This window comes from Staurois parvus, unplaced genomic scaffold (assembly GCF_062004578.1).
Source record: "Staurois parvus isolate SC_StPar_1 unplaced genomic scaffold, SC_StPar_1.0 ptg002258l, whole genome shotgun sequence".
NCBI classification, from domain to species: Eukaryota; Metazoa; Chordata; class Amphibia; order Anura; family Ranidae; genus Staurois; species Staurois parvus.
Window position 1 is genome coordinate 286,169 of NW_028320054.1, and position 16,089 is coordinate 302,257.

At 46.1% G+C, this 16,089-nt stretch overlaps 1 protein-coding gene across 1 annotated transcript in view; it reads left to right on the forward strand.

The window, feature by feature from the left end:
• Positions 1–16,089, forward strand: part of LOC149431446 (uncharacterized) — an 86,994-nt gene that overhangs the window by 44,653 nt on the left and 26,252 nt on the right. Inside the window, exons 8-9 of the mRNA XM_089665595.1 lie at positions 2,176–2,257; positions 11,064–11,319. Of these exons, the coding sequence (XP_089521721.1) occupies positions 2,176–2,257; positions 11,064–11,319 (338 nt within the window). The remainder of the gene's footprint in view (positions 1–2,175; positions 2,258–11,063; positions 11,320–16,089) is intronic.

A 16,089-nucleotide genomic window follows, 5' to 3' on the forward strand; every position in this document is an offset into this window, starting at 1 on the left:
CACCAGTCAGTGCCCAGCAGTGCCATCAGTCAGTGCCTCCCATCAGTGCCCAGCAGTGCTGCCAATCAGTGCCCATCAGTGCAGCATCATCAGTGCCCATCATTGCTGCCTATCTGTGCTACCTAATCAGTGCCCATCAGTGCTGCCTATCCATGCCACCTCATCAGTGCCCATCAGTGCTGCCTATCTGTGCCACCTCATCACTGCCCATCAGTGCTGTCCATCAGTGTCCATCAGTGCTACCTATCAGTGTAGCCTCTTCAACGGACATCAGTGAAGGAGAAAAATTACCTAGTTGCAAAATTGTATAATAGAAACAAAGAAAAACGTTTTTTTTCTAATTTTTTGCTCTTTCTTTGTTTATAGCGCAAAAAATAAAACACCCAGCGGGGATTACATACCACCAAAAGAAAGGTCTATTTGTGTGAAAAAAATGATTCAAATTTCATAGGGGTACAGTATTGCATGACTGCACAATTGTCACTCAAAATGCGACAGTGATGAAAGCTGAAAATTGGCCTGGTCAGGAAGGGGGGGTAGGCGAGTGGTTAATGCTGGGCATACATGTAATGTTGTTTTTTTCTCATTCAGCCTGTGATTTCGCAGTTTGGCCAGGTGACCAGCTCTTGGAAGAGTCCTGGTTGTGCCAAACTTCTTCCATTTTTGAATTATGGAGGCCACTGTGCTCTCAGGAACCTCCAGTGCAGCAGAATTTTTCTAGCCTTCCCCATATTTGTGCCGTTCAATAATCCTGTCTCTGAGCTCTGGCGGCTGTTCCTTTGACCTCATGGCTTTTGCTCTGATACAGTGTGCATTGTCAGCTGTGAGGCCTTTTTTCGAGAGGTGTGTGCCTTTCCAAATCATGTCCAATCAATTGCATTTACCACAGGTGGACTCCAATCAAGCTGTAGAAACATCTCAGCAAAAGAAACGGGAGGCACTTGAGCTAAATTTCAGGTGTTAGAGCAAAGGGTCTGAATACTTATGCCAATGTGATATTTCAGCATTTCCTTTTTAATAAATTTGGAAACATTTCTAAAATTCTGTTTTTTTTTTTGTTATTATGGGGTACTGAGTGTAGATTAATGAGAAAAAAATGAATTTAAACAACTGTAGTATCAGGATGTAACATAACAATATTGAAAAAAGTGAAGGGGGTCTGAATACTTTACGAATGCACTGCATGTGTTCTGAGAGTAGCACTCTGCTGTCAGAATACACAGATCAGGGCTGCAGCTGATTGGTGTTCCTGCAAAGCAAACAACAGTTAACAAATAGGCCCCTTTCAGACTGGACGAACTCGTTGGTGGATGCTCAACGGGTGATGTCTCTGCTGAGCAAGCGAATGACAGGTCTGTGTCCGCTCCACTGCTGCAGAGCGGACATAGGCACAGCCCTCTTTTTTTTCTATAGAGCGGTCGGATGGAAACGGACCGCCTGTCCATTTCCACCTGCCATCCGATCTGATCTGCCGGACCGATGGGGATCGGCTCCCCATCCGTGTGTTTTTGGCGAACAGGATCGGATCGGTGACAACAGCTGGTCCATAGAGGTCTATGGATGGTCCGATCGGGTCCGCTTGAACAACTGACAGTGGACCCGATCGGACCGCCAGTGTGAAAGGGGCCTAACACACAGTAACAATATGACATTAACCCACTAAAACAACTTTCTTTCTTTTTTAATTCTTTTATTTAACTTTTCCGAACAATAACCTGTCCAGTTGTAGCAGCCTTTGATTTTAGGGTCTCCCAAAGTGTGATAGACAGTTTCCTGACTACCTGACATCTTTAGAGACCCTTTATGTGCAGAATTGTGTGGAAACCCAATACTGTGCCGTGCAGGGGCGGACTGACCATTTGGAAACTCGGGCACTGCCCGAGGGCCCGGGGTCAGTAGGGGGCCCCATGAGATGCCCCTGGTACCTTTTTCATAGGCTATTTTGAGTTGGGGCAAGGACACAGGGGCCCCATGATCCCCTATTGCCCGGGGGCCCCATGAGTTGTCAGTCCGCCCCTGGTGCCGTGCTGTCATTTATCAAACATTACCCAAAGCGTGGTCCAAGTCTGACCTCATTATACAGTGTGCAGTTTCCGTGGCATCTATGGTCAGACCGCCTGTACTGGCACACAGCAGATCACTTCTGATTCCTGATTCCTGAATCTTCCTTTCCAGATCCTCCTCTTCACATGGAGAAGACAATACATGATGGCACTTTACAGCTCCACCCGGTTCTTAATCTGAATGGGCCAATCAGGTGGGAAACGACTAATAATTTGACTTGCTCTGTGTTTAATAGAATATTGAATCACAAAGACTGGTGTCAGCATTTTCATAAAACTTTATTGTTCTGGATGTGAACGCTGGAAGCCCATCTTGGGACCTCCACTACTGATGCATTTCACCTTAGAGACCAGCTTAGCCCATCTCTAGGGGGAAATGTGGGAGGATGTCCCAGGTAGGCCTTCCAGTGTGCCATTGGGAACAATAATATTTTTTGAGAATATTGACATCATCAGTGTGCAGCTGATCTCTGTGATTCGGTCTGCACATTCTTTCTTTGGACATCAGCATGCTATGTATCCCTGTGTGGTGATTTTTCTGCCTCTCTACTGTAGAAGAAGATGCTCCATAGCTGCTAAGGTTAAAAAAAGACGCCAGTCCAGGGGCGGACTGACCATTTGGAAACTTGGACACTGCCAGAGGGCCCGGGGTCAGTAGGGGCCCCATGAGATGCCCCTGGTACCTTTTTCATAGGCTTTTTTGAGTTTGGGCGAGGACACAGGGGCCCCATGATCCCCTATTGCCCGGGGGCCCCATGAGTTGTCAGTCCGCCCCTGCGCCAGTCCCTCCAGTTCAACCTGTGCGTGTCACTACCATTCCCATATCTCCGTATATTGCGATCACTAAGATGCCCATCCAATAGTTTTTCTAACTTATCGGCACTCCCTGCTGACACCACCAGCTTTTGGTGGACCATGTATTGAGGATTTGCTGCTTTAGACCCTACAGTGACTTTAGGAGCAGTGCTTTAATTTCCTAATTCATTCATCCCCATCACAACCCAAGGTGATCATGAAGGTTTTGCGGTGTTCAGAAGCTGCCAGCCCCAATATTCAGATTCTCTGTCTTTATACTATCATCATAACATTGGATGACGGCATTATTATTATTGTATGGATGTGCGTTACGGACCTTAGATTGTACACCCCTTGAGGGTTAGGGACTGATGTGAATGTACAATATATATGTAAAGCACTGCGTACATTGACAGAGCTATATAAGTACCTGAAATAAGTACCTGAAATAAATTATTAAGCATATAAAGTTCATTCACATGGGCAGCCAAGGTGCATTTAAAAAAAAAAGGGGGTTGAGTACCTTCCCTCAAATGCCCCCTTATGCTGGTGGCCAGATGGGGTTGTGTGCATGCTGCAGTCCTGGGAACATTTATACCCTAGTGGTGCTGACTTACCAAATGCTACTCATTCAAGTGAATGAGGCTACACTGCAACCGCCCCACAACAGTGTGTAATACACATGGTTTTGGTACAGGGGTGCCGGCTTTTCAGGGTTAAAAAAAAGAGTGAAGAGGTGACCTTCCAGCTGCCTGTCAACCATCTTCTGACGGTGGTGGCAAATGTGAAGAAGCCCATAAAGAGTCTCCAGGGTTCCAGTGCCTCTTATCCACCTTTCTAAACATGTACCGTATTTTTCGCTCCATATGACGCACCTAGGTTTTAGAGGAGAAAAACAAGAAAATAAATATTCTGAACCAATGGACTGCAGACACAGTACAGGAGATGACCAGAGACTGCGGACACAGTACAGGGGATGACCAGAGACTGCGGACACAGTACAGGAGATGACCAGAGACTACGGACACAGTACAGGAGATGACCAGAGACTGCGGACACAGTACAGGAGATGACCAGAGACTGCGGACACAGTACAGGAGATGACCAGAGACTGCAGACACAGTACAGGAGATGACCAGAGACTGCGGACACAGTACAGGAGATGACCAGAGACTGCGGACACAGTACAGGAGATGACCAGAGACTGCGGACACAGTACAGGAGATGACCAGAGACTGGGGACATAGTACAGGAGATGACCAGAGACTGCGGACACAGTACAGGAGATGACCAGAGACTGCGGACACAGTACAGGGGATGACCAGAGACTGCGGACACAGTACAGGAGATGACCAGAGACTGCGGACACAGTACAGGAGATGACCAGAGACTGCAGACAGTAAAGGAGATTAACAGAGACTGCGGACACAGTACAGGAGATGACCAGAGACTGCGGACACAGTACATGAGATGACCAGAGACTGCATACATAGTACAGGGGATGACCAGAGACTGCGGACACAGTACAGGAGATGACCAGAGACTGCAGACACAGTACAGGAGATGACCAGAGACTGCAGACACAGTACAGGGATGACCAGAGACTGCGGACACAGTACAGGAGATGACCAGAGACTGCATACATAGTACAGGGGATGACCAGAGACTGCGGACATAGTACAGGAGATGACCAGAGACTGCAGACACAGTACAGGGATGACCAGAGACTGCGGACACAGTACAGGAGATGACCAGAGACTGCGGACACAGTACAGGAGATGACCAGAGACTGCGGACACAGTACAGGAGATGACCAGAGACTGCGGACACAGTACATGAGATGACCAGAGACTGCATACATAGTACAGGGGATGACCAGAGACTGCGGACATAGTACAGGAGATGACCAGAGACTGCAGACACAGTACAGGGATGACCAGAGACTGCGGACACAGTACAGGAGATGACCAGAGACTGCGGACACAGTACAGGAGATGACCAGAGACTGCGGACACAGTACAGGAGATGACCAGAGACTGCGGACACAGTACAGGAGATGACCAGAGACTGCAGACACAGTACAGGAGATGACCAGAGACTGCAGACACAGTACAGGGATGACCAGAGACTGCGGACATAGTACAGGAGATGACCAGAGACTGCGGACACAGTACAGGAGATGACCAGAGACTGCGGACACAGTACAGGAGATGACCAGAGACTGCGGACACAGTACAGGAGATGACCAGAGACTGCAGACACAGTACAGGAGATGACCAGAGACTGCAGACACAGTACAGGAGATGACCAGAGACTGCGGACACAGTACAGGAGATGACCAGAGACTGCGGACACAGTACAGGGATGACCAGAGACTGCGGACACAGTACAGGAGATGACCAGAGACTGCGGACACAGTACATGAGATTATTATTATTATTATTATTATACAGTATTTATAAAGCGCCAATAGTTCGCTCAGCGCTGTACATTACAAAGGGGGACAGAACATGTGACAGAACAATACCAATACAATGCAAAACATGAGGGGATCGAGGGCCCTGCTCTTTCGAGCTTACAATCTAGGAGATGACCAGAGACTGCAGACATAGTGCAGAAGACCAGAGACTGCGGACAGTACAGGGGATGACCAGGGACTGCAGACAGTAAAGGAGATGACCAGAGACTGCGGAGCTTTGGGGAAGGAGGGGGAGCGGGTACCTGAATTTTACAGGTACCCGCTCCCACTTCCGCGGAGTTGTCCTTCCTTCTTCTTCCCGCGGCGGCTTCTGTGACAGCCGGGTGCCCACTGCGCATGCGCGAGAAGCGCTGAGCTTTGTGAATGCCCCGGAGCCTTCTGGGACCTGTCATGTGTCCCAGAAGACACAGGACCATTCACAAAGTGCGGCACTTCTTGCGCATGCGCAGTGGGCACCCAGCTGTCACAGACGCCGCCGCTGGAAGACTGCAGCGCTGGACCGAGGAACAGGTAAGCTGCAGGAGAGAACAGCTGAGCGGCCGGCCCGATAGTCTGACATGGTGGCGGCAGAAAAACCGGACCGGCCGCTGTACATTCGCTCCATAAGACGCACTGACATTTTCCCCCTTTTTTTGGGGGAAAAAAGTGCGTCTTATGGAGCAAAAAATACGGTAAGTCTGAGGAAGACAGCTTTAATTCTGTAGGGATGGTTTCCCAGCTTCTTCAGTCTCAATGGCCTAGAAAGACAGCTGAGACCCGTTCTAGAAGTGTCTTTACTTCAGTTAACCCTTTGGGGAAAGAATGAATCCCTCTTACTCTTCACCACACCCTGAGAGTAGAGGTGGTCCTAGAGAGCAGGCTGAGTGCCTGAGAGGGACAGTTACCCCTGGCACAGTGGTGGGGGGGGGGGAATCTCACTGTACTTGCACTCTGACTCAGTGGCTAATAACTAGCAGGCCATGGCTTCATGTCCACTTTGACATCTACAGCATGTCCACTCTCCACCCATAACTGACACGAAAAACACACCATTCACGGACAACTACCTTCTAGCTGCTAGAAAGCAAGCAATTGGCCACACACATGCAGTGCCCACCCCATGAAAACCATAGGCAGCTGGAACAAAGGGGCAGGGAATGGGTGCAGGGCAGTACAAGCATTTCATGGCATGGGAGCGGGCACAGTTGCCTATCCTTGCCTTGGACGCTGGATGAACCTGTCCCAGTACTTGTGCCTGTTATAGGTGGAGGGCTTGGAGATTCACAGACTCAGAAAGGGGCATGCCATGGACAGCGTTCCATGTGAGTTTCTATGCTGAATTTTAGGTTTTTATCTATTAGATTGTGAATTTAACCATTAGCCGCCCGGCCAATGGCCGTTTGGCGGCTACAAATGTGTTCCTCCATTCCGGGTGCACGCCATTTGGCGTGCTCCCGCACATGCGCCGTTTGCGCTAGTTCAGAGCGCAGAAGCAGTGCGATCTGTCGCCGGCCGTGCACCTCGGACACGGCTGATGACAGATCCGAGTACCGGCTCCCGTTGCTGGTACCATGTGACCTGCTGTGACCAATCACAGCAGGTCACATGACAGTTGTATACAATGGATGGCTTGATTCATGCCATCCATTGTATACTAGTGCCTAGCTGTGAATGGTCACAGCTAATCACATCAAATCACAGCTAAGCACAAAAACAAAAAAAAGCTGAATGAATCGATTTCATTCAGCTAAATGCTTGCTTATAGCAAAGTAATTCTTTGCTATAAGCAAATTGTGTAAAAAAAAAAAAAAAACAAAATACTCATCACTTCCCTAAAGTAGTACAATGTTACTATGGTAACATTGTACTACTTTGGTCATAGTAAAATATGAAAAAAAATCTTAAAAAAAATAAAAAAAAATGTAATAAAAAATTAAATATAATAAAAAAAAAATAAAAATAAAAAAAAAATATATATATATTTTTTTCATACTGTCACCAGTCAGTGTCCCTGTTCACCGCCATGCCAGTTATATGATGACGCTGTACTGCACTGGTAACAGTATGTAAAAAAAAAAATAGTGAAAATAATTTTTTTCATTTTTTCATTTTCGGAAAAATTATGACAAAAAAATACAACTTCAAAAAACTCGCCATTCCTCTTATGAAGTACGTCGGACTGTCTACTCTGCAAAAAGGGGTCATTTGGGGGATATCTGTCCTGTCCTGACATTTGGGGATATCTGTACTGTTCTGACATTTGGGGGATATCTGTACTGTTCTGACATTTGGGGGATATCTGTACTGTCCTGACATTTGGGGGGATATCTGTACCGTCCTGACATTTGGGGGATATCTGTACTGTTCTGACATTTGGGGGATATCTGTACTGTTCTGACATTTGGGGGATATCTGTCCTGTTCTGACATTTGGGGGGTATCTGTACTGTTCTGACATTTGGGGGATATCTGTACTGTCCTGACATTTGGGGGGATATCTGTACTGTTCTGACATTTGGGGGATATCTGTACTGTCCTGACATTTGGGGGATATCTGTACTGGTCTGACATTCTTGGACCTCAAGAAATTAGATTGGCTGTCAGTACTTCAGGATTGATCAATATTCAGATCTATACCATAGTTTGTGAACTCTATAACTTTCCTACAAACTAAATAATACATCCTAATTTGGGTTATTTGCACCAAAGACATGTAGCAGAATACATCTCGGCCTAAATTTATGAAGAACAATTATTTATTTGTAAACTTTTATAACAGAAACAAAGAAAAATGTGTGTTTTTTTCAAAATGTTTGGTCTTTTTTTGTTAATTTAGCAAAAAATAAAAACCCCAGTGATGATTAAATACCACCAAAAGAAAGCTCGAGTTGTGTGAAGAAAATTATAAAATTTTAGTCTGGGTACAATGTTGTATGACCGCGCAATTGTCATTCAAAGTGTGAGAGCGCTGAAACCTGAAAAATGGCCTGGGCAGGAAGGTGTAAAATTGCCCGGTATTGAAACGGTTAAAAAAAGACATTTCTGCACTATTAGAGCGTTTTTTTCTTTTATTATTTCAATTAGAGGAATATTAATCATTGCGGATCAGCTGAGTCACTTCGCCCAGTGCCTTGTCCATTTGGAGTTTTAAGTACATTTTGACATCTTTCAGTGCAGTTAGGTTCTACATTTTGGTGAGTCATGTCACATTTCATGGTTAGAATGGTGATCTTTTGGGGGAACCTCACACCAAAAGTGAAAAAAAAAATGGTATGGGGTCCCCCCAACATCTATACCAGACCCTTATCTGAGCATGCCGTGATGTCACCGCTATCCACGCCGATTTGTTTGCATCTGTCAGACCTGTCATATTGCGGCGAGTGCTCGGAGGGTGCGGATGGGCCGTCGAGGGTCATTTTTTTTGTTTCACCGAGTCGGTGTTGTCAGAACAATGCTGGACGCCACGATTGACGATGGATTACATCAATGGAACCATTTTTTTGCTTTTTTTTTTTGCTTTTTTTTAAATAAAGGACTTGTCAAAAGCTGTTGTTTTGTTTCTTGTTCAATTATAGGAATTTTTCAAAAGTCCGGCATCTTTATTTTTTTCTAAATTTAACCCTTTAGTGAATGGAGGGGTACATGTACCACTTACTCATTCACAAGGGGGGGCAGCATCAGGGTGTCCACTTAAAGGAGTACCCTGATGCTAATGAGCCCCCCTGCCCGCAGACCCCCACAACCAAAGGGTAGGGTTGTGGGTAAGAGGCCATTGTCTGTCCCCATCAGCATGGGGACACCATCCCATAGTCTGGTAAGTGACAAGGAGGAGGGGGGCGCTCGATTCATCCCCCTTTCCTGCCCTGCCAGGCTTGTGCTCAGATCAAGGGTCTGGTAGGAATGTAGGAGGGACCCCGTGCTTTTTCCCCCCGATTTTTTGTGGGTTGGGTTCTCCTTCAAAGTCCTACCAGGCCTAAAGGGCATGGTATGACTTTTAGGGGGAACCCCATGCACTTTCCCCCCCTCCATTTTTGGGATGTGGGTTCCCCTTAAAAGTCCTACCAGGCCTAAAGCACCTGGTAAGGCTTTTGGAGTGAACCCCACACACTTTTTTACTGTGGGGTCCCTCCTAACCTTCCATTTAAAAAAAAATGTCAGTCCAGCTGCAGCAGGTTCTATACATTGTACAGATGTGCAGCTCTGCAGGTAGTTTAAGGGGACCCCCCAGGCATGATATTTAAAGGAATTTTTCTTCCTTTTTTTTTTCACTTTAAGCAATGAAAAATGACTGCTCCTTTAACCCCTTGCCTACCAGACACTTTTACCCCCTTCCTGCCCAGGCCAAATTTCAGCTTTCGGTGCTGTCGCACTTTGAATGACAATTACACGGTTATGCAACATTGCACCCAAACAAAATTTTGTATCATTTTTGTGAGACCTATAGAGCTTTCTTTTGGTGGTATTTAATCACCTCTGGGGTTTTTACTTTTTGCTAAAGAAACTAAAAAATTCTGAAAATTTTTAAAAAACAAGTTTTTTTCTTAGTTTCTGTTATAAAATTTTGTAAATAAATAATTTTTCTCCTTCATTGATGTGCGCTAATGAGGCTGCAGTGATGGGCATGGACAGGCGGCACTAATGGGCACTGACAAGCAACATTAATGAGGATGCACTGATGAGCATTGACAGGCATCACTTGTGGGCATTGACAGGCATCACTGATGGGCACTGAAAAGCAGCACTCATATACGGCACAGATAGGCTGCACTGATGGGCACTGATAGGTGGCACTGATAGGCAACGCTGACAGGCACTGATAGGCAGCACTGACGGGGACAGATAGGCGGCATTGACTGGCACTGATAGGCGACACTGACTTGCCCTGATAGGCGGCACTGAAAGGCAGATGTGATGGGCACTGATATGTGGCATTGATGTGCACTGGTAGGCACTGATATGTGGCATTGATATACACTGATGGGCACTGGTATGTGGCATTAATGGGCACTGGTATTTGGCATTGATGGGCACTGACGCGTGGCACTGATGGGGCTACACTGATCATCAGGGCACTGAGCATCAGTGCCCTGATGATCAGTGTAGATGTCCCCTCTGAGGTATGCCGATCACCGGCTCTCCTCCCCTCACGTGCTGTCAGCATTTCCTATTTACATGTGATCTACATGTGATCAGCTGTGATTGGACACAGCTGATCACATGACCGAGCCGAGTTCATTGGTTCTTTACAGTGATTGGTGATCCGCTGTGTCCCAGAGACACAGCGCACCACTGATTGTCGCACCGCGTGCCTCCGAGGGCGCACATGCGCAGTTAGAATGGGAGGACGTCATATGACCTCCTCCCAGAACGAGAGAACCACCGTCCACCTGTCATTACCTTATATGGCGGGCGGGAGGCCGTTAAAAACAGTACTTTCTCAGTTTTTTATTTTTTCACTGATTCATGTCCCTCAGGGCAGTACCCAAGTCCTCATACCATAGATTTGCATTGAGTTTGAAGTTCGCTGTCGAATGTTCATTAGATTCGAACGTCCAACTGCAAACTGAACACGAGGGTGTTCTGCCCATCACTATTCCTGAAATATGATGTGTTAGGAGTTCTGCAGACTGTCTTTATCTGCGTAGATATAAAAGCATTTTAATTGGAAATGTTTAAGTAAGCACAGAAGAGATAAGCACGTGTGTTCTATTGCATAGTTGTGATTATTCCGGTATTTTCTGTCTGCAGCTCCTATGAAATTATTGTCCTTGGTGGTCAGGAAGACAATTCAACAAAGGAGTGTCTGAATTTTAAGAACACACCGTACAACTTTAGCTGGTCCCCGAGCCGTTATACTGCAGCTGTCCTTCCTGCAGAGACCCTCACCGGACCCAGAACCTTCACCTTGGGGGATAACCACCATTATAATGGGTTCCACAATGCTCCTCTTATCTCCACCATCAACTACACCGTCTACATTCGGGTCACCAGCCGCTGGAAACACGTATGTCTATACTGATGTCTTCCTGGTGTGTGAGTGCCATGAATGAGGGCTGATAGTCTCTGCTGTGATGGAAATGGTAATGGATTTCTGGGCAAATGATGTTATTTTTCTATATGTTTGGCTTCCTGTGTTACTGTATTCAGTTTTTTTAAGGAATTCTTTTTTTTTTTAATCTGTTGAAAAATTTCTTAGCTGGAGATCCTGCTAGTAACAGCCTTGCTACTTAATTGTGAAGCAGTAGCTTAGCTGTATCAGCCTGCTGTGCTGTCAGCCTGCCAATCTTCACTCCTTCAGTTGGCCAATGGGTTGCCTATCCTGCCAGCAGATCCATTTTTATCCTCTTCCTGTAAGATGCTCTCCAGCAAAAATGACTCTTACAGGAGGTCCTTGTCTCAACTAATAAATGAAGCAGCTTTCAGTTAACCATCAGGGGCATTGTCTGTATTAGATTTAATCTAGCATGGGGTGACCACCATCCTGGAGGCATTGGGAGCTGGTGGGAGCTATTTATACAACTTTAGCATTTGAATTTTCATCTTTGGTATCATTTTCTGTTGGGGTGAGGTCTCAGATCACTAGGCTGTGTGCCTGGCTGAATGCCCCTGGAGCTGAGGGTCTATAGTGCTTGGTCCTCTTGCACTCTATGCGCCCAGAGGAGCAGATTTTGTGCCTGTAGAATTAGTCTGTGTGCCTGGTGAAGCCAGTGTCCTGGAGCTGAGATAAGAGAACTGGAACACATTTACATAACATAGTCACTTCAGAAGCTGAAGTTATTTGGATAATAGCTGTGTATTCCTCAAGCTGAACCTCACCAAAAGACTGGGAGCCTAGAGATGGATTTTTGGAGATTCTCTATTCTCATTCATCCACCTAAAATTGTCTGGATATTTTCTCCAGTAGCGGTTGTGTATTCCTTGGACTGAACCCCACCAAAAGACTTGGAGCCTAGAGATGGATTTTTGGAGATTCTATCTTCTCATTCATCCACCTCAAGTTTTCTGGATATAGTAGTATGAAGCACCCTTCTAGTTACCCAGGGTGAGCTAGTTTAGGATTTTAGTGAGAGGCTGCAAAGCAGCCTGGATGAGACAGCCTGGGTATGAGTCAGCCAGAGTAACTCTAGGTAAGGGGTGAAGGCTCTACAGGTCCATTCCCTGATACCTGCTCCTGCTATAAAAGCTTGAAAAGTTTCTAGAAGGAAGTGGGCGGGGGTGAGGAAGGGTTGATCTTCATACTTGAGGAACTCTGACCAATCCCCATGCAGAAGACTTGGTATGGGGTCAGAGCAGTCCCTAAATATGGTTGAGCCTGGTCAGTAGCAGGAGAGTTCTGGTGAAAGATGGAGTGAGAGGCTGGGATGGGGTCAGTGGGAAGGGACCTACCTACATGCTGGATCTGAAAAGGAGGATCACTTAACCTTACCACTCCCCAGAGAGAGGATCACCTGTAGAGCCAGGAAAGGAGCCAGCCCAGCAGAAGGTCTGAAGGCAGCCACCAACTCAACACACTTGCAGGAGTAATCCTACACCCCCTGGGCCGGATAAGGGGAGAGGGTATTCTGGTGGGAAACCTGACTAGCCCCCATCTGGCACTGTGCATTTAAAGTGAGAGATTCTGGGACCCCTTGCCCAGGGATTCACTTAGTACAACTGGATGAGAAGAGGATTCATCAGGGGTCTGAGGGGGTACACCTGGAGGGCTGGAGAGCTCTTACAACAAATAGACTTTGCTGTTTAATAGACCTGCACATAGTTTGTAGGAAGTTGTCTTCAGTTACAGTTCTCTTGGGCATCCCATACACCCCTCAACCCCATCCAAGTTCAATACCCCTTAATAAAACCAAAAAACAAGCTCACAGACTGTCTACTGTCTCCTGTGTGTAAGGTCTGAAGAAAAATGTGTGTTGCCTGATTGTGCAATAGGGGGACCAAAACCTAATCGGCCCCTAAGGGAGTTGTGCTAGAAGTAGCTGTGTATTCCTCGAGTTGAACTCCACCAAAAGACTAAGAGTCTAGGAATGAATTTTACTTTCATCCACCTCCTGTTTTCTGGATATTTTCTCCAGTAGTAGCTCTGTGCTCCTGGTGTTGAACCCTACCAAAATACTAAGAGCCTAGTAATACATTTTTGAAGATGCTATCTTCTCTTTCATCCATCTCCAGTTTTCTGGATATTTTCTCCAGTAGTTTCTGTGCCCCTGTAGTTGAACCCCACCAAAAGACTAGCAGCCTAGAGATGAATTTTTGGAGATTTGGATTTCTAATCCATCCACCTCAAGTGAAAAGTTTTTCCAGTAGTAGCTATGTACTCCTCAAGTTGAACCTCACTAAAAGAGTAGGAGCTGACATGTTTGAGTTTGGTGTTTACTGTCAGTAGGAGAGGTTGTAGTTGCCTAGAGATGGAGTTTGGGATTTACCACCTTCTTTTCAGCACTAAAATGACGTGAAGTGCAGATCTGCTTCACAAGGTGACCATGCCTAACTTGAGTCGATAGCCTCGGCTTTAGCGTGGCTAAAAAGCTCCACAGTAGTAGAATTCAAAAATTTTCATTAAGCTCACAAAGTACAAGAGAAAATGTAACAGAGTAGAAAAGAGAGAAGAAAAATGGGGGGGAGGGGAGCAGGGGGTCCAATGATAGCCACAGCAGGTCAGCTGTTGTCCAAAGAATCCACGTAATGTAGACATGAATTTGGATCAGGGTTTCAACAAAGACTGGTCGCAGTCACATGGCAGGTAACTATCGACCCAAGGCTGCCAAATTGTGAGATGTTTAGGGACATGATCTTGCAATGTGGCTTCTATTTTGCTATTGATCATAGATTGCGTTCCCCTGTGCTTCACCTCAAGGAGACAGAGGTTGGGGGGGTTCCATGCCGTGGCTATAGTTTGTTTGGATGTGGTGATAATATACAGCAATAGTTTAAACTGTTATATCAGGCGGTTACTTACGAAGAAGCTCTATAGCAGGGTCATGGATTTACCACCTTCTCATCCAACCACCTCAAGTTCTGAAATAAAGTTGTTAGAATCACCTAATGATTGGACCTATATTACTGCATAGCTGAGGAAAGTGAATGGTCTGGGTTCTCGAAAGGGGGTCCCATTTTCAAAACTCAACATATGGAGGCACTGTACAGCGATCATCTAGGGCACTCCGCTATTCAGAGGCTCAGATCTTTTAGTTTACCTTAGTGGATGTCAGGGGCAGACTGACCATTTGGAAACTGGGGCACTGCCCGAGGGCCCGGGGTCAGTAGGGGGCCCCATGAGATGCCCCTGGTACCTTTTTCATAGGCTTCTTTGAGTTTGGGCAAGGACACAGGGGCCCCATGATCCCCTATTGCCCGGGGGCCCCATGAGTTGTCAGTCCGCCCCTGGTGGATGTAAAATGCAGGGAAAGGACCATCTCACATGACCCACCCCAATAAAGGAGCTAGGGCAGCAATGGGCAAACTACGGCCCGGCGGACCTTTTAATCCGGCCCGCGGAGCTAGGCTCCCGCTAGGCTCCTCTCACAGTCCGCCCTGAAGACCGGTGTAGCATGAAAATCTGTCTACTATGAGGATCTGTCCCCCTCGACGTATCTGCGCATGTGCCGGAGATCGCCGATCGGCTGCTAATGCCTGAAACTGGCACATGCGCAGATACGTCGAGGGAGACAGATCCTCATAGGAGACAGATTTTCATGCTACACCGGAACGGCGAGAGGAACGCGCGGAGCAAAGGTAAGTGAATTGACACAGGGGGGACTTGGGGACTTAATATGGGGGATGAATTAATATGGGGGATGAATTACTATAGGGGGGGATGAATTACTATGGGGGATGAATTACTATATGGGGGATGAATTACTATGGGGGATGAATTACTATAGGGGGGATGAATTACTATAGGGGGGATGAATTACTATATGGGGGATGAATTACTATGGGGGATGAATTACTATGGGGGATGAATTACTATATGGGGGATGAATTACTATATGGGGGATGAATTACTATGGGGGATGAATTACTATAGGGGGGATGAATTACTATGGGGGATGAATTACTATAGGGGGGATGAATTACTATAGGGGGGATGAATTACTATGGGGGATGAATTACTATGGGGGATGAATTACTATGGGGGATGAATTACTATGGGGGATGAATTACTATATGGGGGATGAATTACTATGGGGGATGAATTACTATATGGGGGATGAATTACTATATGGGGGATGAATTACTATGGGGGATGAATTACTATATGGGGGATGAATTACTATATGGGGGATGAATTACTATAGGGGGATGAATTACTATATGGGGGATGAATTACTATGTGGGGGATGAATTACTATGGGGGATGAATTACTATATGGGGGATGAATTACTATGGGGGATGAATTACTATATGGGGGATGAATTACTATAGGGGATGAATTACTATATGGGGGATGAATTACTATAGGGGATGAATTACTATATGGGGGATGAATTACTATGGGGGATGAATTACTATGGGGGATGAATTACTATATGGGGGATGAATTACTATAGGGGATGAATTACTATGGGGGCTGAATTACTATAGGGGGGGTGAATTACTATGGGGGATGAATTACTATGGGGGATGAATTACTATATGGGGGATGAATTACTATATGGGGGATGAATTACTATATGGGGGATGAATTACTATATGGGGGATGTATTACTATGCTTACTATGGGGGAATATTACTATACTTACTATGGATGACACATACACATCATTCATCTACTCT